General features: G+C 43.3%; 1 protein-coding gene across 1 annotated transcript in view; it reads left to right on the forward strand.

Annotated features, from left to right (window-relative positions):
• The window catches only part of hecw1b (HECT, C2 and WW domain containing E3 ubiquitin protein ligase 1b), a 103,257-nt gene that overhangs the window by 36,856 nt on the left and 40,440 nt on the right, over positions 1–25,961 (forward strand). The window contains exons 7-11 of the mRNA XM_060905432.1: positions 3,698–3,840; positions 5,761–5,861; positions 6,000–7,325; positions 10,086–10,187; positions 10,439–10,589. Of these exons, the coding sequence (XP_060761415.1) occupies positions 3,698–3,840; positions 5,761–5,861; positions 6,000–7,325; positions 10,086–10,187; positions 10,439–10,589 (1,823 nt within the window). The remainder of the gene's footprint in view (positions 1–3,697; positions 3,841–5,760; positions 5,862–5,999; positions 7,326–10,085; positions 10,188–10,438; positions 10,590–25,961) is intronic.

The raw sequence follows: 25,961 nt of genomic DNA on the forward strand, positions 1-25,961 counted from the left end.
CTTGTTGTATTCTCAGTGTTTTCAATAATAGAGCCCTTGTTTTTTTTTCCCCTCGCTCTCTTTCCCCAGAGCTCTTTTCTTTAATTCTTTAACTCTGTTCCTTCTGCACATCGCACATTTGTTCTGTTTCGCTGATTTCCCTTCTTGCTTGCGTCCCTCCTCCCTGTGTCATTGTTAGATTTCCCCAAGAAATTGCTCTCCTGCTGCGAATGAGAAAGTGGAGTCTGTCACAAATGGAGCAAACCTTCAAAAAATGATAAACGCTCCTGCTGATTGCAGGCTTTCAGCGATCAGAGCCGTTCTGAACTTTCGGCGTATTCCATGGCAGGACATCATGCAAAGAGGGTGAAGATAGCAGGCCAAGAGGCTCGTTGGCACCAAGAAGCCATGTGCAACATCGTTGTTACAGTGTCTTGTTTTCCTCCTCATTAATCTTAAAGGAGCCATGTGCATTTTTTGGTGCCCTCTGCTGGCTGTTAAGCAAATTGTAATAATAATAATAATAATAATAATATGGTGATTAGCTTTCCCTTGCCCAGAGTCAACCCAACCCCCTTTAATGAAACCATTTCTTGTGAGTTGAGAAGCTGTGTTCTGAAAGAGGGTGGAGCTCATTTCTGGGCCAGAAAAATGTGAGTAAGCAAATCCATTGGAAGACCTACAAACCAGGGCGGCACGGTGGTGTAGTGGTTAGCGTTGTCGCCTTGCAGCAAGAAGGTCCGGGTTCAAGCTCCGTGGCCGGCGAGGGCCTTTCTGTGCGGAGTTTGCATGTTCTCCCCGTGTCCGCGTGGGTTTCCTCCGGGTGCTCCGGTTTCCCCCACAGTCCAAAGACATGCAGGTTAGGTTAACTGGTGACTCTAAATTGACCGTAGGTGTGAATGTGAGTGTGAATGGTTGTCTGTGTCTATGTGTCAGCCCTGTGATGACCTGGCGACTTGTCCAGGGTGTACCCCGCCTTTCGCCCGTAGTCAGCTGGGATAGGCTCCAGCTTGCCTGTGACCCTGTAGAACAGGATAAAGCGGCTAGAGATAATGAGATGAGATAAAATGCGTAGCTTTCTGTAATTACATACATCTTGCATGAAATAACTATTCAGTTCAAGTTCTGTTAATGTTCACAAGATAAGGATAAAGTTAGCTAGTGGTTAATGGACAGCTAATGCACAGCACCTCTTTCTCAACTAAAATATCCCTAACTTACTTGTTATATTAACTGCTAGCGAGCTATCGCTTCAGTCAATGGTAGCAAACCAATGGTAGCAAAGTTAGCTAGTGGTGAATGTTAGTTAGCTGTCTAACTAGCGCTATGTTAGTTAACAAGATGTCTATCTTTATGAAGAGTAACATATATGGATCAGATATAGTCATAAAGCACATTTCAGTATCTTGCTTTTGCTAGTTTTTAGCACTTAGCATTGCTCTCACTGTAGATGTTTTTATCCAAGTTTCTGAAGTCTTGTTGTGCTGTTTTTTATTACCTCTGCCAAGGAGGTTATGTTTTCGGTAGCGTTGGTTTGTTTGTTTGTTGGTTTGTCTGTTAGCAACATTACGGAAAAAGTAATGAATGGATTGCTCTGAAATTTTTTTCCAGAGGTGTGACTGGGCACAAGTAGCAATCCATTAAATTTTGGCGGTGATCCGGATCACCTTCTGGATCCCGGATTTTTTTAAAGGATTCTTGGCGGAGGTCTTCGCTTTCCGAGTACTTTTCTAGTTGGATTATGAATCTGTTTTCTAGAAGACATTGTGAAGAATTTTGTAATGAATGTTTAGAAGAGTGCTATGGAGCGCTTGCATGTGACGTCACAGCCGATCCAGATTGTGACAAACGCCATCTTGTCGGTCAAACGCCATATTCCGCCTTCTACTTCTACTTCTGGTTCTACTTCTGCTTTTACGTCTACCTTTTCTTCTGGAAAACCCTACTATATACAATTCTACTACAACGGCTGCGGCTACAAGCTCTCCCTACCTGTGCACGTTTTTTATGTTTTTTGTGTGTATTTTTGCGTGTTGTTCGTCTGTACCGGACTTCAATATCCACTACAACCGTATGGACTTACTGGACATTGGTTTCCAGCAGAAAATGATGGTTTGTAGCGATTTCCATCGCATGCACAACATTCCAAATGAGAAAAAAAAAAACATTCCGGACGAGATAGCAAGACCAGCGGGGTCTCCGTGGATTGTTATCGGAAGCAAAGCGAAGGAGGCGGCGCCGGGAGCGGAAGCAAAAGCGAGGCTGCAGAGCCGGCCTGTTGACTAAGCTCAGAAAACAGCTACTCAAATCTCCACTGCCAAGCCTCTACCTCTCCAACGCCAGATCCATGAAAACAAGACGAACGAGCTGGAATTACCTTATTCTATTCTATAATCGGCTGGTCAGTGCTATACTCAATACTTAAGTGACTTACCCATCCAATGAGGATTCTTGTTTACAAGATGCCACATCTGAGTCGCTGACAAATCCTGAATTTCTGTAAAGATAACTGTCTAGAGATTTATAGGCATGCAGTGCTTCACCACTGAACAGCGAGGGAAAGTTAATGAGGTAATTATACATGTCCGGGTATTCCGCTGACAGTTCAAAATCCGGTCGTGAAAACTCTGTCCGGAAAGCCATAAGGGTCACAAATCTGTAGATCGTTTATTTTAGACATATATCTAGTTATCTGTTCATTAGAAAAATGAGCCGTGTAGTCTGTTGGTTGAAATTGATCCATTCTGTACACGAGTGCAGCAGTATTCAGCGGTGTTTTTGACCGACAAGATGGCGGTTGTGTACTTTCCGGTCACGTGACTGCAAGATCTCTATACAAATAAAGATTCCTACTACTACTGCTGCTATCTAACTAACATTAGCCAAAACCTCTTGTAGTTGAATAACATTAGCTATGTTAGCTAGCATGCTAAAGTGTTGTTGAGGTATACCTCATTTGGCTGAATAAATATGGTATACTATATGCATCTGAAATATTAATATTAATATTAACTAACAGGGGCGGCACGGTGGTGTAGTGGTTAGCGCTGTCGCCTCACAGCAAGAAGGTCCTGGGTTCGTGCCCCGGGGCCGGCGAGGGCCTTTCTGTGTGGAGTTTGCATGTTCTCCCCGTGTCCGCGTGGGTTTCCTCCGGGTGCTCCGGTTTCCCCCACAGTCCAAAGACATGCAGGTTAGGTTAACTGGTGACTCTAAATTGACCGTAGGTGTGAATGTGAGTGTGAATGGTTGTCTGTGTCTATGTGTCAGCCCTGTGATGACCTGGCGACTTGTCCAGGGTGTACCCCGCCTTTCGCCCGTAGTCAGTTGGGATAGGCTCCAGCTTGCCTGCGACCCTGTAGAAGGATAAAGCGGCTAGAGATAATGAGATGAGATGAGATATTAACTAACATTAATATTAACTGTATGTTTGCTAACACGGTGTGACCAAATACCAGATTGTTTTCTTTTAATATCTGTTGCGTAGCAGGTAGGTCTAATAATGCTTGGTAAAAGTTAATTTTGGACACGTGAAATGTTTTGTTATGGCCTTAATTGTGCCTAATGATGTTTTTAAAGGGATTATGTATTTTTATAGCTATTACCTTATTTGTGCAGCCGTCTGTTTTGAAAGATCTTTGGTTTTGGTGATGGGTGACAATGGGATTTTGAAATTTGTCTGTCTGTCTGTCTGTTTCTCTCTCTTTCTCTCAAACAACAGAGGTTTAATTTTGTGTCTTTACCCACGGACGTGCTGGAGATAGAGGTAAAGGATAAATTTGCCAAGAGCAGACCCATCATAAAGCGCTTCCTGGGGAAACTGTCCATGCCAGTGCAGAGATTACTGGAGAAGCATGCTATTGGGTAAGTTCTACATATACTGTACGCATAGAATTCATAATCTGTGTCTTGGCCCTCATACAATATGTTGTAGTCTGACAGGATACAGGTCATTTCGTCCAATGACCATTTCATCCAATAGTTAAGACATTTGGTTCAAAGCCTTTTTCATATGCACTATCAATTATTTTCTATTTCAGGTATTTGTTTGTTCGAAAAAAGGAGGAATTCTCAATGGAATTTGACGGAAACAAAACGCATTTTTGCAAAATAAAAACGAAACCGGAAATGACGGGAATCAGCGAGTGTCAACTTCGGGCGCGTTTGGCTGGGGCCGCTTGTGGGGAGAGATCGTTTTTATTGGACCAAATTACATACAAAATCTATACTCGCACTTGCCAGATATCCTTGGCAAGTGTGAGATATGATATCCAGATATGAGAAAATGTGCGTTTTCTCAGTCTTTATATAGTCACGCTGATGCCTCTTGATCATGTACAGGTGAACCTCATTAACAGCGCGCGTGCGAGAGTCCACTCGGATGCACTCCGGACTGCGCACACGCCGAGTGGACTCTCGCACGCGCCCTGTTAATGAGGCTCACCTGCACATGATCAAGAGGCATCAACATGCCTATATAAAGACTGAGAAAACGCACGTTCAGTGCGAAGTATTATACCACGTCAGCACGCATTACCGAGCCTTATTCTCCTGTGTAGATTCCCTGGGTTTCTGATCCTATTTCCTGTTCTTAGTTTCTGTTTTTTTCTTTGCCTGATTTAGCCTGTTTGTGCCTCGCCCGACCTTTTGGTAGTTTCACACTTATGAGATTGCCTGCCATTTTGGATTGTTTGCCTGTGTGTTTTTGATAGTGCTTAATGCACTCCCTTAAATGAATTATGGTTTGTTTATATCTCGATCTTGTCGCACGTATAAAATAATTGATAGTGCGTATGAAAAAGGCTTTGGACGAAACGTCTCCACTATTGGACGAAATGTCCTGATCCCGTCTGACATGGAGTTGCCAATATATGGCTTGATGCTTTGCTTTCAAGGTAAGCTACTGTAAGTAGCTACCGAATGCTAATTTCTATCCAGACAAAACCCAGATTCAGCATTATACCATTTTCTTTTTTTAGATTTTTTTTGGGCTTTTTTTCACCTTTATTGGACAGGACAGTGTAGAGACAGGAAATGAGCGGGAGAGAGAGACGGGGAGGGATCGGGAAATGACCTCGGGTCGGAATCGAACCTGGGTCCCTGGATTTATGGTATGGCACCTTAGCCAGCTGAGCTATGATGCCCCGTTATGCCATTCTCATGGATTGACAGCAATGATCGTCTGAATCTGGCTGCCAGTCTGTCAGGCTTGATACTGACAAGAACTTAGAATTGGCTGAACCAAAATTAAATGCTTGGTTTGATGCTGTTTTTAGGACATTTTCCAAATGGAGTTCATTCATTCATTCATTCATTCATTCATTCATCTTCAGTAACCACTGTATCCTGGTCAGGGTCTTGATGAGGAATGGGACGCCATTGGAGGACACATTCGCACCTCCACGATTTATATCCACCTCCTGGCATGTATTTCGGAAGTGGGAGGACATAAGAGAACCTAGAGGAAACCCACATTGGGAGAATGTGCATATCTGTACAAAACCAATAACCCGAGGTCAGGATCAAATGTCACAAAAAACCTTAAATGTCCAAAATGTGGCTTCTTCCTGGTGCGTCATTTCTATCATGATAGTATGGTGAACCTCAACCGTATTTGACTCAGGATCATGTGCTATCTACCTAATGCTTATAGAAAGTATATGAAGGTGATTGGAGGTGTGGGATCCAATCCTAACTATATCCCACCACTTATCTGCTGGAGTTTATGCTTTTGGGCCTCAACTCCTTCATAAACAGAACTTCTCATTTATTCTCTGTCCTCAGTGACCGAGTGGTCAGCTATACTTTGGGCCGAAGATTGCCAACGGAGCATGTCAGTGGTCAGTTGCAGTTCCGATTTGAGATAACTTCTTCAATTCATCCAGGTTTGTCCTAATTTACGTCATCATTGTAATTAAAGGCAGTAGACAGGTACTGCTTATCTGGATTTCTGCTACTTTGAGCTGATGTAGTATGGTGGTTTTTCTTGGGTTTTTTTAATTGCGGCTCTCTTCATCCTCTAGATGATGAGGACATGTCCCTCAGCACAGAGCTTGAGTGTAGCACAGTGCCTGGGGAACATGAGCCAGGGCAAGTGGCAGTAGGAGAACATCCTGCTCCAGTCCAAGCCGAGGACACCATGAGCCTGGATCTGGTTGCTGCTGATCTGCCTCTGGATGGAGATACGGCCTCAGTAGAATTTCCCATGGATGTAGAGCCTTTAGAGGCAGATAAGGGAAGGGCAGAGATCCAGGAAGTGGAGGAGACCACGGGGATCCAGGAGGCAGAATCTGTACCTGGAGAGAGCAGTGAGGTCCTGGTGCCTGAACAAGATGGAGGAAGTCAGGTGAAGGCCCTGGTACTTGAGCAAGATGGAGGAAGTCAGGTGGAGATCCTGAGGCCTGAGCAATACGGAGGGAGTGAACAGGAGGTGGCAGCTCCAGAGCAGATGGAGCAAGGAGAGACAGGAGTAGAGGGAGAAGGATATAGTCAAGAGACAAATCATGGAGAACTAGTTGATATAGAAACTATGGAAAGGACAAAAGCAGCCCCTGCTGTATTGGTGGAAAAAATGGAGAATGCAATGGGAGGATCTGAACCTCAACCTGTCTCCGCTGAGGCTTGTGCTCAAGCAGAGGATGAGGATCAGGAAGAAGAAGAAGGTTGCTCACTCCGGATGCGTGGTGCAGCGAAGCGGAAAAATCGGCCTTGCTCACTACCTGTGTGTGAACTGGAGACGGTAATTGCCTCCACATGCGAAGAACCTGAGACCCCACGGTCACACTACATCCGTCTCCATCACCTTCTCCACAGCCTTCCGTCTAACCAATCAGAAAGCTCTAAAACGGAAGAGGAAGAAGAGGAGCAAGATGAAGATGGTGCCGCACCAGAGCCGCTGACTCCCAATGGTCCACGCCGTTCCCTTCCCCGCAGCCGCTCGCACCAGCGCCTTTCCGAACTTGTGCAGATACTAGATGGAGAGGACCAAGCACTAGGTTCTGAAGGTCAGGTGAGAAGCCAAAGGTCTCCAGCTGAAAGTGAGGGTGAGGCTGACCTTAGCCCAGTTCCATGTTGCAGTCACATGGTGACGAGGGGTGCAGGTGCAATGCGTGCAGCATCTTTGGACAGCGCACGATGCGGCAAGAGCAGCGTGTTCTCCTCACAAGAAGAAGATGACGACATGGACGGGCTGAATGGCATCTTGGACTTGGAGGTGGAGCCTTGTCCAGGGGTGCAGACTCGAATGAGGGATGGAACAAGGTGGGAGGAAGTTCCTGACACTCATGTGCAAAGTCCACATGGCATTATGGGTAATGGAGAGTCCCCAGGAGCTGGGACAAGCAACAGGAGTGAGTACGAGTCTGAGTGATTCTGAATCATCACATCACCCAATATTTATTTAATGTTCTTATCATTTATTATTGATAAAAAACATTTTGTACATGAGAGCCAAAATCTCCCAGTAGGAATGATGCTAAATTTTAATACATGAGCTGAATTTTGATCACCGTGTTACTGATGTTGTAAATGCTGTAGTGAAAATGTGTCTTCCTAGACATCAAATATTTTGTCTGCGATTTGGATATTATCCCACAGCACTGTTTAACTCTCAAACCTGATTGGGCAGATTTTTTTTTTTTTTTGTAACAGCATGGCTCTGACATTATAATATTGGCTGCTATTTAAATCTCACGTTTATATTAATGCCCTCGTTCTAATACGTTATCGTTTCTATAGCAACAGCTTGTTCACAGGGACTTGTATGGTGGACGAGCTACATGAGCTAAGGCTAATAATAAACAGATTAGAAAAATGTGTTATTTAACAAAGAGAAATTTATAATTGTTGATGTCAGGCTTGTAGTACTTGAGTCCAGGACTCGGACTCGAGTCTGGCTCGTGACTTGACTTGGACTTGAGCACTGATGACTCAGGCTCGGACAATCCCGATTCCAAAAAAGTTGGGACAAAGTACAAATTGTAAATAAAAACGGAATGCAATGATGTGGAAGTTTCAAAATTCCATATTTTATTCAGAATAGAACATAGATGACATATCAAATGTTTAAACTGAGAAAATGTATCATTTAAAGAGAAAAATTAGGTGATTTTAAATTTCATGACAACAACACATCTCAAAAAAGTTGGGACAAGGCCATGTTTCCCACTGTGAGACATCCCCTTTTCTCTTTACAACAGTCTGTAAACGTCTGGGGACTGAGGAGACAAGTTGCTCAAGTTTAGGGATAGGAATGTTAACCCATTCTTGTCTAATGTAGAATTCTAGTTTCTCAACTGTCTTAGGTCTTTTTTGTTGTATCTTCCGTTTTATGATGCACCAAATGTTTTCTATGGGTGAAAGATCTGGACTGCAGGCTGGCCAGTTCAGTACCCGGACCCTTCTTCTACGCAGCCATGATGCTGTAATTGATGCAGTATGTGGTTTGGCATTGTCATGTTGGAAAATGCAAGGTCTTCCCTGAAAGAGACGTCGTCTGGATGGGAGCATATGTTGCTCTAGAACCTGGATATACCTTTCAGCATTGATGGTGTCTTTCCAGATGTGTAAGCTGCCCATGCCACACGCACTAATGCAACCCCATACCATCAGAGATGCCTGAGCCCATTTTGTGATTTCCAATACAGAAGCATGCCTGTATGTGATGCAGTGCCGTCTAAGGGCCCGAAGATCACGGGCACCCAGTATGGTTTTCCGGCCTTGACCCTTACGCACAGAGATTCTTCCAGATTCTCTGAATCTTTTGATGATATTATGCACTGTAGATGATGATACGTTCAAACTCTGTGCAATTTTACACTGTCGAACTCCTTTCTGATATTGCTCCACTATTTGTCGGTGCAGAATTAGGGGGATTGGTGATCCTCTTCCCATCTTTACTTCTGAGAGCCGCTGCCACTCCAAGATGCTCTTTTTATACCCAGTCATGTTAATGACCTATTGCCAATTGACCTAATGAGTTGCAATTTGGTCCTCCAGCTGTTCCTTTTTTGTACCTTTAACTTTTCCAGCCTCTTATTGCCCCCGTCCCAACTTTTTTGAGATGTGTTGCTGTCATGAAATTTCAAATGAGCCAATATTTGGCATGACATTTCAAAATGCCTCACTTTCGACATTTGATATGTTGTCTATGTTCTATTGTGAATACAATATCAGTTTTTGAGATTTGTAAATTATTGCATTCCGTTTTGATTTACAATTTGTACTTTGTCCCAACTTTTTTGGAATCGGGGTTGTAAATTGGAGACGAGGACTCTGATTTTTTCTTTATTTTTTTGTAACATGCCATAATAATTTGGCATAAGATATTTATATCTATATTACCTTTTGTACTAATTTCATGCAAGAGTGTCACACCTGTGCACCTTGGCACATGCATCAGATAGACTCTTGGGTGCACTCCGGACAGCGCGTGCGGCAAGCCGACTCTCTCACACGCTCCGTAAATGACTCGCACCTGCACAGGATTAAGGCACAATCAGTGCGCCTATATAAAAATGATGAAAACACACTTACTTTGCGAAGTATTGAGTTGCATTGCTGATATATTACCGAGCCTTATTTCCTTGTTTGGTTTCCTGATTTCCTGTTTCTCGTCTTTGATTCTGCCGAGTCTATGATAGCCTGTTTGTCTCTCGCTCGACCTATTGCCTGTTTCACCGTTTTACGATTTTGCCTGTCGTTCTGGATTGTTTACGTGTCTTCGCTTGTATTAATAAACACACTTTCTGCACTCACATCCATCTCCCAACCATCTCTGACAGAATACTTCTCACTCCCTGACAAAGAGAAGCACATTCACCTGTTCATATGGAATGTTTAGGAACAAACTAATGTTAATGGTGCTGAAACAGCCACCGTCAAATGGTGCGGTTGGAGTCTTGTTCTCGGACTTGACTCGAAATTTTTTTTAATGGCTTGGACTTGAGCACTGGGGATTCGAGACTAGACTCAGACTTGAGGTTTAGTGACTCGACTACAACACTGGTTGATGTGGTGAAGTTTTTAGTAAGGAGGTGTTGGTGGACCAGTGTCAGTCATCTCAAAGTGACACTAAAGCTGTTTTCTTATATTGTTTTTGGTGTGTGTAGGAGAGTGTCCTCTGCCATGTAGTTACCCTCCAGTGAGCCAGCTTCCTGCTCTGAGGCCGGACCCCCACCACTACCCGACCATCGACGAGCCTCTTCCTCCTAGTGAGTGCCCCCTTCTGGATGACCCACTCACTGCGACACATTCATGAAGTAGTCAGTGACGCTTGTATATTTTTAGCTCATCTCTGATGCACACAGTATTTATCAGATTTCCACTTATCTGTTTCACACCTCACCAGTATTTTGAGCCAAGCTGTGAGGGTTGCCTCAAAATCACTTTTTCACTACACTCTGCTTGCTTATCGGTGTTACTCTGTCACACGTCTGATTCTTTCTGGTTTGTGTGCGTGCAGATTGGGAGGCACGTATCGACAGTCATGGACGCGTGTTCTACGTGGATCACATTAACCGCACCACGACGTGGCAAAGACCAACAACAGCAGCGACGCCCGACGGTTTGCGCAGGTCCGGCTCCATCCAGCAAATGGAGCAGCTCAACAGGAGGTGTGTTTATGTGTGCATGTTTTTTTACCCACAGTAATTTGCCAATGATTGCAATTTTTATTAATTAAGGAGCAACACATTTTGACACTTTTTATCCGTTCATACTCCTATCTAAAGTTAGCAGAGGTGGAAAGAGTACTAAAATATTATACTCAAGTACAAGTACTGTTACTCTGATGAAATTTTACTTAAGTACAAGTAAAGTTACCAGACAAAAAATCTACTCAAGTAAAAGTAAAAAGTAGATCATTTAAAATGTACTTTGAGTAAAAGTAAAACGTTACTTTTAACAATGGGTGTTTTCTGCCTCCATTGTGTTGTGCAAAAATGAAAAAGAAGAGGAAACAAGGATATATGTACATCTCAACCCAGATGTTTTATTTAAAGGAAGTGTATCAAATTGAATGCTTAGGATAATGCTGCATTAAAACTGAGACAAACAAAAAAAGGTCGATACACACAGTCATGTCGTTTACATCGCCCTGACCACACACAAAGCATTGTACACGAAATATGAAAGTGAAATGTTGCACCGAAATCTCGTAGCTTGCCTGTGTGCACTGTGTGTTATTGAACAATTCAATTCAAACATTATTTGTTTTGCTTAGTATTCCTTTCTGGCCTGTTGGATGTAGAATGGTAGGAGGACTGATCACGTCAGGTTGGCGAGCTAACTTGCTTGCATGATTAGCCAACCGAATAACAGACTAGTTACCGTTATGTTACAGTACCAACAGGTTGCTACTTCAACATTAGCAATGCCATCCACTATTTTTGGAATATAACCAGCCTATTGTCAGTTTTACTATGGAAAGGAAACATTATGATCGGGGCGCAGATACGTTTTTTGAACTGGGGGGGACAAAAAACTGGGGGGGACAAAGCTGCCAGCAAACCAACCCCAATCCCGATATGCCTGTCAAACTTGTTGTGGGTAACCATAACAACCAAGCTCAAGCTCGCAACCTGTGCAGTCTGCGCAGCTCAACCAACCGAATATCAGTCTTTGTTTTGTTTTATGTGAGTTGTTGCAACTATGTATACAGTGGGGCAAAAAAGTATTTAGTCAGTCACCAATTGTGCAAGTTCTCCCACTTAAAAAGATGAGAGAGGCCTGTAATTTTCATCATAGGTATACCTCAACTATAAGAGACAAAATAAGAAAAAAAAATCCAGAAAATCACATTGTCTGATTTTTAAAGAATTTATTTGCAAATTATGGTGGAAAATAAGTATTTGGTCAATAACAAAAGTTCATCTCAATACTTTGTTATATACCCTTTGTTGGCAATGACAGCGGTCAAACGTTTTCTGTAAGTCTTCACAAGGTTTTCACACACTGTTGCTGGTATTTTGGCCCATTCCTCCATGCAGATCTCCTCTAGAGCAGTGATGTTTTGGGGCTGTCGCTGGGCAACACGGACTTTCAACTCCCTCCAAAGATTTTCTATGGGGTTGAGATCTGGACACTGGCTAGGCCATTCCAGGACCTTGAAATGCTTCTTACGAAGCCACTCCTTCGTTGCCCGGGCGGTGTGTTTGGGATCATTGTCATGCTGAAAGACCCAGCCACGTTTCATCTTCAATGCCCTTGCTGATGGAAGGAGGTTTTCACTCAAAATCTCACGATACATGGCCCCATTCATTCTTTCCTTTACACGGATCAGTCGTCCTGGTCCCTTTGCAGAAAAACAGCCCCAAAGCATGATGTTTCCACCCCCATGCTTCACAGTAGGTATGGTGTTCTTTGGATGCAACTCAGCATTCTTTCTCCTCCAAACACGACAAGTTGAGTTTTTACCAAAAAGTTCTATTTTGGTTTCATCTGACCATATGACATTCTCCCAATCCTCTTCTGGATCATCCAAATGCTCTCTAGCAAACTTCAGACGGGCCTGGACATGTACTGGCTTAAGCAGGGGGACACATCTGGCACTGCAGGATTTGAGTCCCTGGCGGCGTAGTGTGTTACTGATGGTAGTCTTTGTTACTTTGGTCCCAGCTCTCTGCAGGTCATTCACTAGGTCCCCCCGTGTGGTTCTGGGATTTTTGCTCACCATTCTTGTGATCATTTTGACCCCATAGGGTGAGATCTTGCGTGGAGCCCCAGATCGAGGGAGATTATCAGTGGTCTTTTATGTCTTCCATTTTCTAATAATAATTGCTCCCATAGTTGATTTCTTCACACCAAGCTGCTTACCTATTGCAGATTCAGTCTTCCCAGCCTGGTGCAGGTCTACAATTTTGTTTCTGGTGTCCTTTGACAGCTCTTTGGTCTTGGCCATAGTGGAGTTTGGAGTGTGACTGTTTGAGGTTGTGGACAGGTGTCTTTTATACTGATAACGAGTTCAAACAGGTGCCATTAATACAGGTAACGAGTGGAGGACAGAGGAGCCTCTTAAAGAAGTTGTTACAGGTCTGTGAGAGCCAGAAATCTTGCTTGTTTGTGGGTGACCAAATACTTATTTTACTGAGGAATTTACCAATTAATTCATTAAAAATCCTACAATGTGATTTCCTGGATTCTTTCCCCCCATTCTGTCTCTCATAGTTGAAGTGTGCCTATGATGAAAATTACAGGCCTCTCTCATCTTTTTAAGTGGGAGAACTTTCACAATTGGTGGCTGACTAAATACTTTTTTTCCCCACTGTACACTGCTGTGCACCTCAATAAACCGATTGGTAATTAGTCTTTTGATTTTTCCGTGAGGTTTGCCTTATGCAAAGAAAGACAGCATAGACATTTTTTCCTCCCTATAAGTGGGGGGGACCGAACGAGGTGAATTTAAATCTGGGTGGGACGAATCCCACCCGTCCCACCCTCTATCTGCACCCGTGATTATGATGCCAATGACAATACTTACCTCAACATGCTTGCGCAGATTAGACGTGGAATTTTTGTATGCCGCAATGGTTGTCTTCTTGGGCACACATAATCTGCATTGCATAATGAAACTGTCACCCCTTTTCTCTACGAAGCTGAAGTGATCACGTATGTAGGGCCAGGGGTGCACTTCATTACTGGAAGAAATTGCATTTTCTGCAGGGTCGTCCACCACAGGTTCCTTGGTCTCCTCCATGTCCGCAGGGGCGCTTTATCAACACCCGTGGCCCAGGGGCTAGGCCCCTCATAGGCTACCTGTCAACCCTACCCTTACCGTTGGCCAGGAAAACACTCTTATTTTATTTGCAATACGTGTCAAGCATTTACAGTGTAAGCGCGTAATTAGCCTAGAAGCCTACGATAGGTTACGTTTGGCTCAGCGTAGCTGCGCAAGGCCCACGCTCACATCGCTCAACACATCCGACCACAGAGGGAGAGAAGAACGCGCGCATTATCATTACAGAGCCGGTTCTGATTATTACCACAGACAGGACAGTGATACTGCGTAACTTTCACGCAGGGGCATGGCCAGAGATAACCACACAAGCGCGCGTGCGCTAATGTAGACCTATGTGTTGTAAACATAAAACACACACACCTACAGACAAGTCCTTTAAAAAATAAAATACATAAAAATAGCTCGGCGGCATGAAAACAAACATTCACTGCAAGACAAGGTGCCCTAGAATCGCCATCAGTTTTTAATATCTATATGGACTTTGTTGCACAGCATGAGATATCAAAACTGTACCCAAATACAGGCTTCAAGTTTAGATATTGCATTCCAAATGAGGTATCCACAAGAGAAATGCGTACGAAAGCACGAGCATCAGGAGAGGGTTGCATAACAGAGATTCTATACGCAGATGATCAGGCCATACTCGCTGGATCCATCGAGGAGCTTCAGAATATTCTTCAGTTGTATGATAAGACCTACACCCGCTTTGGTTTACAAATATATGTCAAAACAGAAACAATGGCTTTTAACATCAATGAGGATATCAAATGTAAACCAAGTATCATTTCCCTTGGCGGCACTAATATTAAAAACATCCGCACCTTTAAATATCTTGGTTATAATGTCAGCAACTGTGATGAATCCTCACACTTCCTGCATGCTAGGATAAGTGCTGCATTCATGAAATGGAATGAACTGAAACACGTTCTAACCGACCACCGAATACTACTAAAAACCCGTATAAAGTTCCTAGTGGCATGCGTTCGATCTCGCCTCCTGTACAGCACACAGGCATGGCAACTATCATCCAGTGAAATTCACAAAATTGAGGTAGTGTGGCACGGCTTCCTAAGGAAAATGATTAAAGGTGGATATAAACGAAAGAATGCCCCTGACCAAAAGAACACTACAAATGAAGATATAGACTGGAGCTACAAGATGTCCAATGCTGACCTCCGGAAACTGACAGGAAGCCAGGATATAAAACTATCCTGCTACGTACAACAACTAAAATATATTGCTCACGTTTGCAGAATGGGCAATAACCAAGTGCAAAAGCAGCTCCTGTTTGACAAAAATGGTTACAAATGGACGAAATGGGAAAATCTGCTGGGCATAGACACCCAACAGATAAGACGTATGATGATGGACAAATCAAACTTTGAGCAACTGCTGCAACTGCTACAGCAGAAGCACCCCTAGAGAGTTTAACTTTTGACAGGGGAACATGATGATGATGAAGGTACTTGGCTCGGCGGCCACATGAAACATAAACACCATGGACAGCGGCCAAACTCATAACTCTACAGACCGAAATACACGAAACCAAGTCCTACTAGGGTCTATTTTACCGATCTATGTTCAAGCATCATGCAAGTCTTCCTTCTCCTTGAATAAGACCGTGCATTCAACTGCCTTTTTGACATGACTGCATAGAAATACCACTTGCAACAATATTTCACGCACTCCATCAAGAAAAAAGTTAAACATGATGAACACGGGCATACTGTTTTGAGCATACGATTTTTTAAAAAGAAACTAGCTACATCAAAGTCCTTCAATAAACCCATCCTTTAGCGCAAATGAGCTTAACCTAGTTCAAAGCATGACGCTAGCAGTAGCTGCATAAGGCAAAATCATGTGGGCCTTTCGTCAACAACAAGCCACGGCAGGCAAACAATAATCAAGTGTCCTTACCTTAAAACGTTGTCTTGACCACAGAACTTCTCAAGTATTTCACTTAAATCCACACGGGTTAACAACACACCCAACACAGCTAGCGAGAAATGTGGATATGCGCTAGCTTTGTATTGCTATTCCCCTCAGTATGCTTACTCTGTCTGCTGCCCGAACTGTGAACATTATAGGCTACAATCTTTTCATCAATTTCTTCAGTAGATGCCGTTTTAGACAGGGGCGTCAGAAGCATTTTTAATATGGGGGACACACACTGGCGGGGGGGTCCTCCGCCAGAAAATTTTTAATTAATTTTCAACAATAAGTCCTCATTCAACTAGTCCATATATTCATCAGCCTGTTTTTAAACCCACCGCTACGCCTAAGATAATGAGATGAATGTGACACAATTTATCACCAATAATGACTTTATGGGTGCATTTTACTTTTTATTTTGTGTTTTCTATTTAGTTTTAGATGTAACACAACATGCCACTGGGCCAAGCAATAGTGACACTCAACTGTATGTTTAAAAATAAGAATATTCATAATCTCACACAATGAACAGGCATGACATGGCATCATGCAAACTTCATAACACAAAATCACACTGTGTCAAGCAACGGTGACACATAAAAAATAACTTCACACAATGAACAGGTGCAATTTTGTCAACCTACATGCAATGGTGGTACTACAGTAGCATTTACAGATTAGTATAACAAATAGATTTATAGATATAACTCCTTCTTATATTGGTGCCACCACAATTTCTACCACTTCATAACTTTTATCCCCCTTTCCTTCACAATCCACCTGGAATAACATCCATCTCTCTCCATCGCTTTCCTCTCTACTATTCCTTCCCCATGCACTGATTTCCCATCTTACGCTACGTTCACACTGCAAGTCTTAATGCTCAATTCCGATTTTTTTGTGAAATCCGATTTTTTTGTGAGGTCGTTCACATTAACAAATATATGGGACTTGTATGTGATCCTCAGTATGAACGAAAAGCGACCTAAAAGTGTTCCGCATGCGCATTGCAGGATACGACGACGTCACACGCAGTGAGCATGGCCAGTGTTTACGGAAGTAAAACTGCCCGGTTGCGGTATGACTCATCCAATCTAGCTTGAATAGCTGTATCCCCCCAAATGGAAATCAGCTCCCTAACCTCTGCGTCCTTCCATTGAGAAGATTCAGAACCTTCACAGCCCGAAGCGTCCCTCGCATTGATGTCATGCGCAGGGGCGCAGATACGTTTTTTGAACTGGGGGGCGGACAAAAAACTGGGGGGGACAAGGCTGCCAGCAAACCAACCCCAACCCCGATATGCCTGTCAAACTTGTTGTTAGTAACCATAGCAACCAAGCTCGAGCTCGCAACCTGTGCAGTCTGCGCAGCTCAACCAACCGAATATCAGTCTTTGTTTTGTTTTATGTGAGTTGTTGCAACTATGTATACACTGCCGTGCACCTCAATAAACCGAATGGTAATTAGTCTTTTGATTTTTCCGTGAGGTTTGCCTTATACAAAGAAAGACAGCATAGACGTTTTTTCCTCCCTATAAGTGGGGGGGACCGAACGAGGTGAATTTAAATCTGGGTGGGACGAGTCCCCCCCTCTATCTGCGCCCGTGATTATGTGCCATGTTGTTGTAACTTTTTTTGAGAGACCCGCCGCCTACTTCAGCGCAGAATAGTGACGTTTGTGGCTTGTTGATGACGTGCAAGTCGGATGAATGCGACCTGGCGGTTCAGACTTAAGTCGCATATGAAAAGAGCGGATAGGAATCGGAATTAGGACCACATATCCAAACGGCCCGGGTCGGATTTGAAAAAATCGGATCTGTGTCGTTCATATTGTCAATAAAAGATCGGATACAGGTCACATATGGGCGAAAAGATCGGATTTGAGTCACTTCAGCCTGCAGTGTGAACGTAGCCTTACTTTCCAGAAAACTGCCAAAGACCAGACAAAACAAGGAATCAATAAATATCATCAGAGCAGACTTGAGCTCATTCTTGGCATTACAGTAAGGCAGGCCTACTGGGTTTGAATTAAATGATAGCTAACATTAAGCTAGCTGATCCATCTCCTAATATTGACTAGCCAGCTAACTGCACTAACATTTCCATTGGGACAAAAAAAAACCCTGTCCTGTGGGGAAATTTTGACTGACTTTCCGCTTCTTTGTAAAGAATGTCCTTATGTCCATTGTGTCTGGGGAGAAGGAAATACTGCAAACAATTCATCATCAACCAAGAATACCCCATTAGGCTAAGCTTATTTCACTGTTTAGTTGAATATTAATTTAACGTGTCCTAGGGTTGATTTTGAGGGCAGATAACAAAAGAATACGGTTTTAGCAAAAGCTAGACATTGTGAGGTTGCAATGGGGATGACGTCACCTCCTCCACTTTCCAGCAGCTGCACCAACATTTCTGTGCTCGCGCTGAGATTCACTTCACTCGCGCGCGGTGAGCTGTTGTAGGGAACGCCCGGAAAACCCGGAGTGGATTTTCAGTGGTCTGTGTATTCTCTTATCGATCAAGTGGAATGGATTCTTTCACGAAGCAATAGAAACGGCGCTGGGTGAACGCTACGTTCACACTGCAAGGCTTAATGCTCAATTCCGATTTTTTTGTGAAATCCGATTTTTTTGTGAGGTCGTTCACATTAACAAATATATGCGACTTGTATGTGATCCTCAGTATGAACGAAAAGCGACCTAAAAGTATTCCGCATGCGCATTGCAGGATACGACGACGTCACACGCAGTGAGCATGGCCAGTGTTTACGGAAGTAAAACCGCCCGGTTGCGGTATGACCCATCCAATCTAGCTTGAATAGCTGTATCCCCCTAAATGGAAATCAGCTCCCTAACCTCTGCGTCCTTCCATTGAGAAGATTCAGAACCTTCACAGCCCGAAGCGTCCCTCGCATTGATGTCATGCGCAGGGGCGCAGATACGTTTTTTGAACTGGGAGGGACAAAAAACTGGGGGGACAAAGCTGCCAGCAAACCAACCCCAACCCCGATATGCCTGTCAAACTTGTTGTTAGTAACCGTAGCAACCAAGCTCGAGCTCGCAACCTGTGCAGTCTGCGCAGCTCAACCAACCGAATATCAGTCTTTGTTTTATGGGAGTTGTTGCAACTATGTATACACTGCTGTGCACCTCAATAAACCGAATGGTAATTAGTCTTTTGATTTTTCCGTGAGGTTTGCCTTATACAAAGAAAGACAGCATAGACGTTTTTTCCTCCCTATAAGTGGGGGGGACCGAACGAGGTGAATTTAAATCTGGGTGGGACGAGTCCCACCCTCTATCTGCGCCCGTGATTATGCGCCATGTTGTTGTAACTTTTTTTGAGAGACCCGCCGCCTACTTCAGCGCAGAATAGTGACGTTTGTGGCTTGTTGATGACGTGTAAGTCGGATGAATGCGACCTGGCGGTTCAGACTGAAGTCGCATATGAAAAGAGCGGATAGGGATCGGAATTAGGACCACATATCCAAACGGCCTGGGTCAGATTTGAAAAAATCGGATCTGTGTCGTTCATATTGTCAATAAAAGATCGGATACAGGTCACATATGGGCGAAAAGATCGGATTTGAGTCACTTCAGCCTGCAGTGTGAACGTAGCCGAACTCATATTTTATGTTAAATGTGTGGGGGGGGTCCAAACGAAGAATTATGAAATGTGAGGGGGACATGTCCCCTTCACATTCAATGGTGGCAACGCCCATGGTTTTAGACATTTTATTATCCCCATCGAAATATGCTATTATACTAACAGGATTATAACTCAAATCACACGACAGGTATTCAAATCACAACTGATTTATTTTACTGTTGGACAGATCATAGCATATCTAGCCTAGCTGCACATAGCCTAGCTGCTGGTAGGCTGATCACTGATAAGTAGCTGATATTCTGAACAGATTGGTGATCCTTACCTTAAAAAGTCTGTGACTTTAGGTAACGATTCTATCATTACCTGCATCTCTCTTTTTTTTTTTTCCTTTTATGCGCCCCGCTAACATGTGAACGCTTCATCTTTCAAAGCCTCTAAATTTGTGTCTCTGTAGTCTGCAGTCTTTGGCGCGCTTTCGTGCGTGACCAGGGCCGTCGACAGGGGGGGACAACCGGGTATTTTGTCCCGGGCCCAGGCATGAGGGGGGGCCCAGAACTGGTCCCTCATGAAGATGCCATTAATCATTCTGTTTCATTTCAAAATGTGTTGATTTGGGGGAGAAAAATGTGCTATATTTGCATTCAATGAATGATTTCTGGTTCTTTTGCCTTTATTGTCTTCGAAAATAGATTCAAGAACCCACCTACCACCCCTAATGCAGAAATGGTTTGGTCTTTGATTAAGGCGCCAAATAACACGGCACTATAGAGATCTTGCAGTCACGTGACCGGAAAGTACACAACCGCCATCTTGTCGGTCAAAAACACCGCTGAATACTGCTGCACTCGTGTACAGAATGGATCAATTTCAACCGACGGACTACACGGCTCATTTTTCTAATGAACAGATAACTAGATATATGTCTAAAATAAACGATCTACAGATTAGTGACCCTTATGGCTTTCCGGACGGAGTTTTCACGACCGGATTTTGAACTGCCAGCGGAATACCCGGACGTGTATAATTACCTCATTAACTTTCCCTCGCTGATCAGTGGTGAAGCACTGCATGCTTATAAACCTCTGCACAGTTATCTTTACAGAAATTCAGGATTTGTCAGCGACTCAGATGTGGCATCTTGTAAACAAAATGATCCTCACTGGATGGGTAAGTCACTTAAGTATTGAGTATAGCACTGACCAGCCGATTATAGAATAGAATAAGGTAATTCCAAATCGTCCGTGTTGTTTACATGGATCTGGCGTTGGAGAGGTAGAGGCTTGGCAGTGGAGATTTGAGTGGCTGTTTGTATGTGTATATGTATGTGGCAATCATATCCAAATGTTTTAGGCACGCTTGCTGAGCTGCGCTGAGCTGGACTCCGGTTAGCTGAAAGCCCGTGGAACGCTGCCTCTTGTTAATTAAACCTTATTTTGTTGGAAATCATCCCGTGTAGATACGACGGCATGTGAAATTGCCAGCTAGATAGAGTTTAATGTAACGAATGGGCTATAAATGGGGTGTTTTGAGGTTAGTCTGTTGCAAAACATTAAACTTTCGCTTAGACTGGATACTCTTCAAACAATTCCCTTGCTCAAGTGAAAAATAATAGGCCTGTATGAAAAGCGCAATTAATGAAAGTAGCCTAATAAGCCCTAAATGAATAAAACAACCTCTGTTTTATTGTTGTTGCTTACACGTTAAGATTTTGAAATCTTCTCGGTCCAGTTCTATATCCAGGGAACGTTGTAATCCTTTTGGTTTATCCGTAATAAACGTGTCAGCCCCCAGGTCAGATAGGCTAATGTTACGTGGTTGGGAGGGTGTCAATTTTTTTTGTAACATTCTAAATCGAGTACGGAAAGGACGTTTATGAAAAACAAGACAAAAAAATACACTGAAAAACTCACTGTACACATCACTAGTGGTGATGCTTCTATGTTCAGATTTCGGGAAAGCCATAACTCCGTTCTCATTGAGGCCCAGTTCCATCCCGTAAACAATCATTTTGGTTTATCAACTACCTGCGCTCAAACATGTCACAGGAGAGGCTCAATGGGCTGGCTGTGCTCTCTATAGAGCGCGAACTTGCACAGAAGCTGGACTTCAATGACCTTATTGACGACTTTGCCACAGCAAAAGTCCGGCGCATTGCATTTCGCACCTGAATAGTTGCAGACTAAGGAAATGTTCAAACTGTAAATATGTTGAAATGTTGAAATAAAATGGTTGACTGTTATAATGGGCTTGGAATACCTGTTATTTAAGGGTTGGAGTGAATGGAGACTGTGAAAAGAGGGGTTGGGTGGTTGCTGTGTGGCGATGTGCGTGCGCGCGTATGTGTGTGTGTGCGCGCGTATGTGTGTGTGTGGGGGGGCACTCAGATTATTTGGGGGGGGCCCCACTCAGATTATTTTGTCCTGGGCCCAGCCAAAGCTGTCAACGGCCCTGAGTACACTCTTTAAAAATTACTTGAAAAAGTATAAGTACACAAAAAAGCTACTGAAGTACAGTAACGCGAGTAATGTAATTCGTTACTTTCCACCTCTGAAAGTTAGTTAGTTCCTGTTCTCACTTTCGTTAAAGCAGATATAAACAGTTGTTGCCTCAGCAGCCAGATTTTAGCATTCAACAACAACAGCACTGTGCACATTTTATTTTTGGCTGAACTTTTAAAAAGATTCAGCCGCTTTGTGGATCTGATTCAGAGTGTAGATGATGAATCATCAATGTAAAGTGCCTCATACTTCAATTTGAGGATGTGTGGAGCGGTCTACAGAGGGGAAGTGAAAGCGTCGTGGGCCGTCTCTTGCCTTTTATTCCACCTTGTGCAGTGTGGATTTGTGTTCTCTGTCATATTCAAGATTGCTGCTTCTCTTCACTCTTCCACCTCTTACGTCCTGCTGAAAACATGCTTCTGCCAGGGACTTGAAAACTGGCACTCTTGCACCACCTGGTGGACAGAAATATCATGAAACATAATGGTGTAACAATACACGACTGGTACAATTCGATTTGATTCGATTCATGAAACTGGCCTCAGGTTTTGATCTAATTCTATTCTCGGGAAGAAAAAATATCACTGAAAATACTTTTTTTTTTAAATTTCTGAATCATAAACAATGCAAAACTACAGGTTCAGCTCTGACCCAGGGAAAATGATCGATTTGAAGCATAATGACCTCCGTAGCAGCCTCAGACATGCCATTTTAAAGCGGAACCGAAGGCAAATTTTTTATTATCAAAATTCTATTTGTCATGTTATTAAATATCGGAATGCATTTTTGATCGCTATTTTGTCGTTGCTATAGCAAGTTACGAGTGTTTGAAATATGCTCTGTAATATATCAGTCCATATGTCAAAGCGACGGCCGTAAACGAGATTCGTTGAGACCTGTGCGAGACATCGTAGGACGGAAGTAAAACGTACAGCGGAAATCAAAGTGACCGACATCTGCCAACATTCCCTGTGTCCGAAATCGCTCGCTCGTTCACTACTCCCTACATAGGGAATTACTATATAGAGGACTATATAGTTAGCTCATTGGTAAAATGAGAGAACGCTTTCGGACACTACTCCGTCGCGCTGGTATTTACGTCATTACTGTCGCACAATTAAAACGTGCCAGATCAGTCGGCTGGTGGGTTTTCAAAATAAAAAATACATGCATGTGTTTTTGTGATAAATCCATATTATACTGAGCGCATTTCCAACATTAATCAATACAAAGTCCCTGCGTCTTTCAGTTCTTTTAAATCAAGGCTGAATACTTTCTTTCTTCTTTGCCGCTGCCTTTTATTAAATCAAACTTGAGACTTTTAATTTGATTTCTTTCAGCGCGACTGCAATGCATGATGGGATATATCGCTTTGGTTAGTGACCATTGGTTGTACACTACTTTTCGTGATGCATTGTGGGATACTTTGAGTGCACTATATAGGGTGTAAATAATCCTCACTAAGGTTTCGGACAGGGCGGCACGGTGGTGTAGTGGTTAGCGCTGTCGCCTCACAGCAAGAAGGTCCGGGTTCGAGCCCCGTGGCCGGCGAGGGCCTTTCTGTGCGGAGTTTGCATGTTCTCCCCGTGTCCGCGTGGGTTTCCTCCGGGTGCTCCGGTTTCCCCCACAGTCCAAAGACATGCAGGTTAGGTTAACTGGTGACTCTAAATTGACCGTAGGTGTGAATGTGAGTGTGAATGGTTGTCTGTGTCTATGTGTCAGCCCTGTGATGACCTGGCGACTTGTCCAGGGTGTACCCCGCCTTTCGCCCGTAGTCAGCTGGGATAGGCTCCAGCTCGCCTGCGACCCTGTAGAACAGGATAAAGCGGCTAGAGATGATGAGATGAGATGAGGTTTTGGACAGCACTACAAAATAGCGTCTACACTATATAGTGAGCAGGGAACGATTTTGGACACAGGGGTAGTCGAAAGACGCGCGCGCCCTCTTTCGAATGCTGATGTAATCAAGCCGGAAGTTTTGTTTGTTTTGAGAGCAATCAGGAAAGTTTGAAAAAAGTAGGCAGTAATCGTCATTTAAACTCGTTTTTGTGCAATATTTCGTTTGGAAAACAGTTTTCAAAATGGCAGCACTGACACCTGGCTGACACTTCACGTTTCAAAGTCTCGTGAAGATCGCGCGGATAAGCGACGCCTGCCATGGACCAAACGAACTAAATTCAACATGGCTAAAAACTGAATAGGCCGATAAGTATAATATTTAATTGCAATTATTTGCGAATACGAGTCACGATATAAGATTACTAAAACCAAAAACGTAATAGAATAACACGTTAATTAAGAAATAAAGCAAGTTTAAAAATGACTTCAGTTCCCCTTTAACTGGAAATAGAGCTCCAAAGTCGGGTTAAAATGCCTGGCTTCCGTGGCCTCTTTCTCTGGCAGTGTAGATCACAACGGCGTCGCAGCTGATGTCATTTGAAAGCCACTGAAGAGCTTGTTTTCACAAGGTTGTGTAACCATATAACCTATAATCCATATCAGTCATCATTCTGATCCACAAGTGTAAATGATTCCCGAGAATGGTGCAGGCTTTCCATGATCATGTGACCATGTTTTCTATATAATTTAACTTCATGAATTGTGCAGATTATCTCTGACGTTCAAACAGTGCATTTGCATTAGATACATATTTAATAGAATTCTTACTTCCATGATGTACATCATAACATTGTCCCGTAATGACACGATGATGCACATCATGGGCCTGAAAATACAACCCCGATTCCAAAAAAGTTGGGACAAAGTACAAATTGTAAATAAAAACGGAATGCAATGATGTGGAAGTTTCAAAATTCCATATTTTATTCAGAATAGAACATAGATGACATATCAAATGTTTAAACTGAGAAAATGTATCATTTAAAGAGAAAAATTAGGTGATTTTAAATTTCATGACAACAACACATCTCAAAAAAGTTGGGACAAGGCCATGTTTCCCACTGTGAGACATCCCCTTTTCTCTTTACAACAGTCTGTAAACGTCTGGGGACTGAGGAGACAAGTTGCTCAAGTTTAGGGATAGGAATGTTAACCCATTCTTGTCTAATGTAGGATTCTAGTTGCTCAACTGTCTTAGGTCTTTTTTGTCGTATCTTCCGTTTTATGATGCGCCAAATGTTTTCTATGGGTGAAAGATCTGGACTGCAGGCTGGCCAGTTCAGTACCCGGACCCTTCTTCTACGCAGCCATGATGCTGTATTGATGCAGTATGTGGTTTGGCATTGTCATGTTGGAAAACGCAAGGTCTTCCCTGAAAGAGACGTCGTCTGGATGGGAGCATATGTTGCTCTAGAACCTGGATATACCTTTCAGCATTGATGGTGTCTTTCCAGATGTGTAAGCTGCCCATGCCACACGCACTAATGCAACCCCATACCATCAGAGATGCAGGCTCCTGAACTGAGCGCTGATAACAACTTGGGTCGTCCTTCTCCTCTTTAGTCCGAATGACACGGCGTCCCTGATTTCCATAAAGAACTTCAAATTTTGATTCGTATGACCACAGAACAGTTTTCCACTTTGCCACAGTCCATTTTAAATGAGCCTTGGCCCAGAGAAGACGTCTGCGCTTCTGGATCATGTTTAGATACGGCTTCTTCTTTGAACTATAGAGTTTTAGCTGGCAACGGCGGATGGCACGGTGAATTGTGTTCACAGATAATGTTCTCTGGAAATATTCCTGAGCCCATTTTGTGATTTCCAATACAGAAGCATGCCTGTATGTGATGCAGTGCCGTCTAAGGGCCCGAAGATCACGGGCACCCAGTATGGTTTTCCGGCCTTGACCCTTACGCACAGAGATTCTTCCAGATTCTCTGAATCTTTTGATGATATTATGCACTGTAGATGATGATATGTTCAAACTCTTTGCAATTTTACACTGTCGAACTCCTTTCTGATATTGCTCCACTATTTGTCGGCGCAGAATTAGGGGGATTGGTGATCCTCTTCCCATCTTTACTTCTGAGAGCCGCTGCCACTCCAAGATGCTCTTTTTATACCCAGTCATGTTAATGACCTATTGCCAATTGACCTAATGAGTTGCAATTTGGTCCTCCAGCTGGTCCTTTTTTGTACCTTTAACTTTTCCAGCCTCTTATTGCCCCTGTCCCAACTTTTTTGAGATGTGTTGCTGTCCTGAAATTTCAAATGAGCCAATATTTGGCATGAAATTTCAAAATGTCTCACTTT

This window comes from Neoarius graeffei, chromosome 23 (assembly GCF_027579695.1).
Source record: "Neoarius graeffei isolate fNeoGra1 chromosome 23, fNeoGra1.pri, whole genome shotgun sequence".
Taxonomy (NCBI): Eukaryota; Metazoa; Chordata; class Actinopteri; order Siluriformes; family Ariidae; genus Neoarius; species Neoarius graeffei.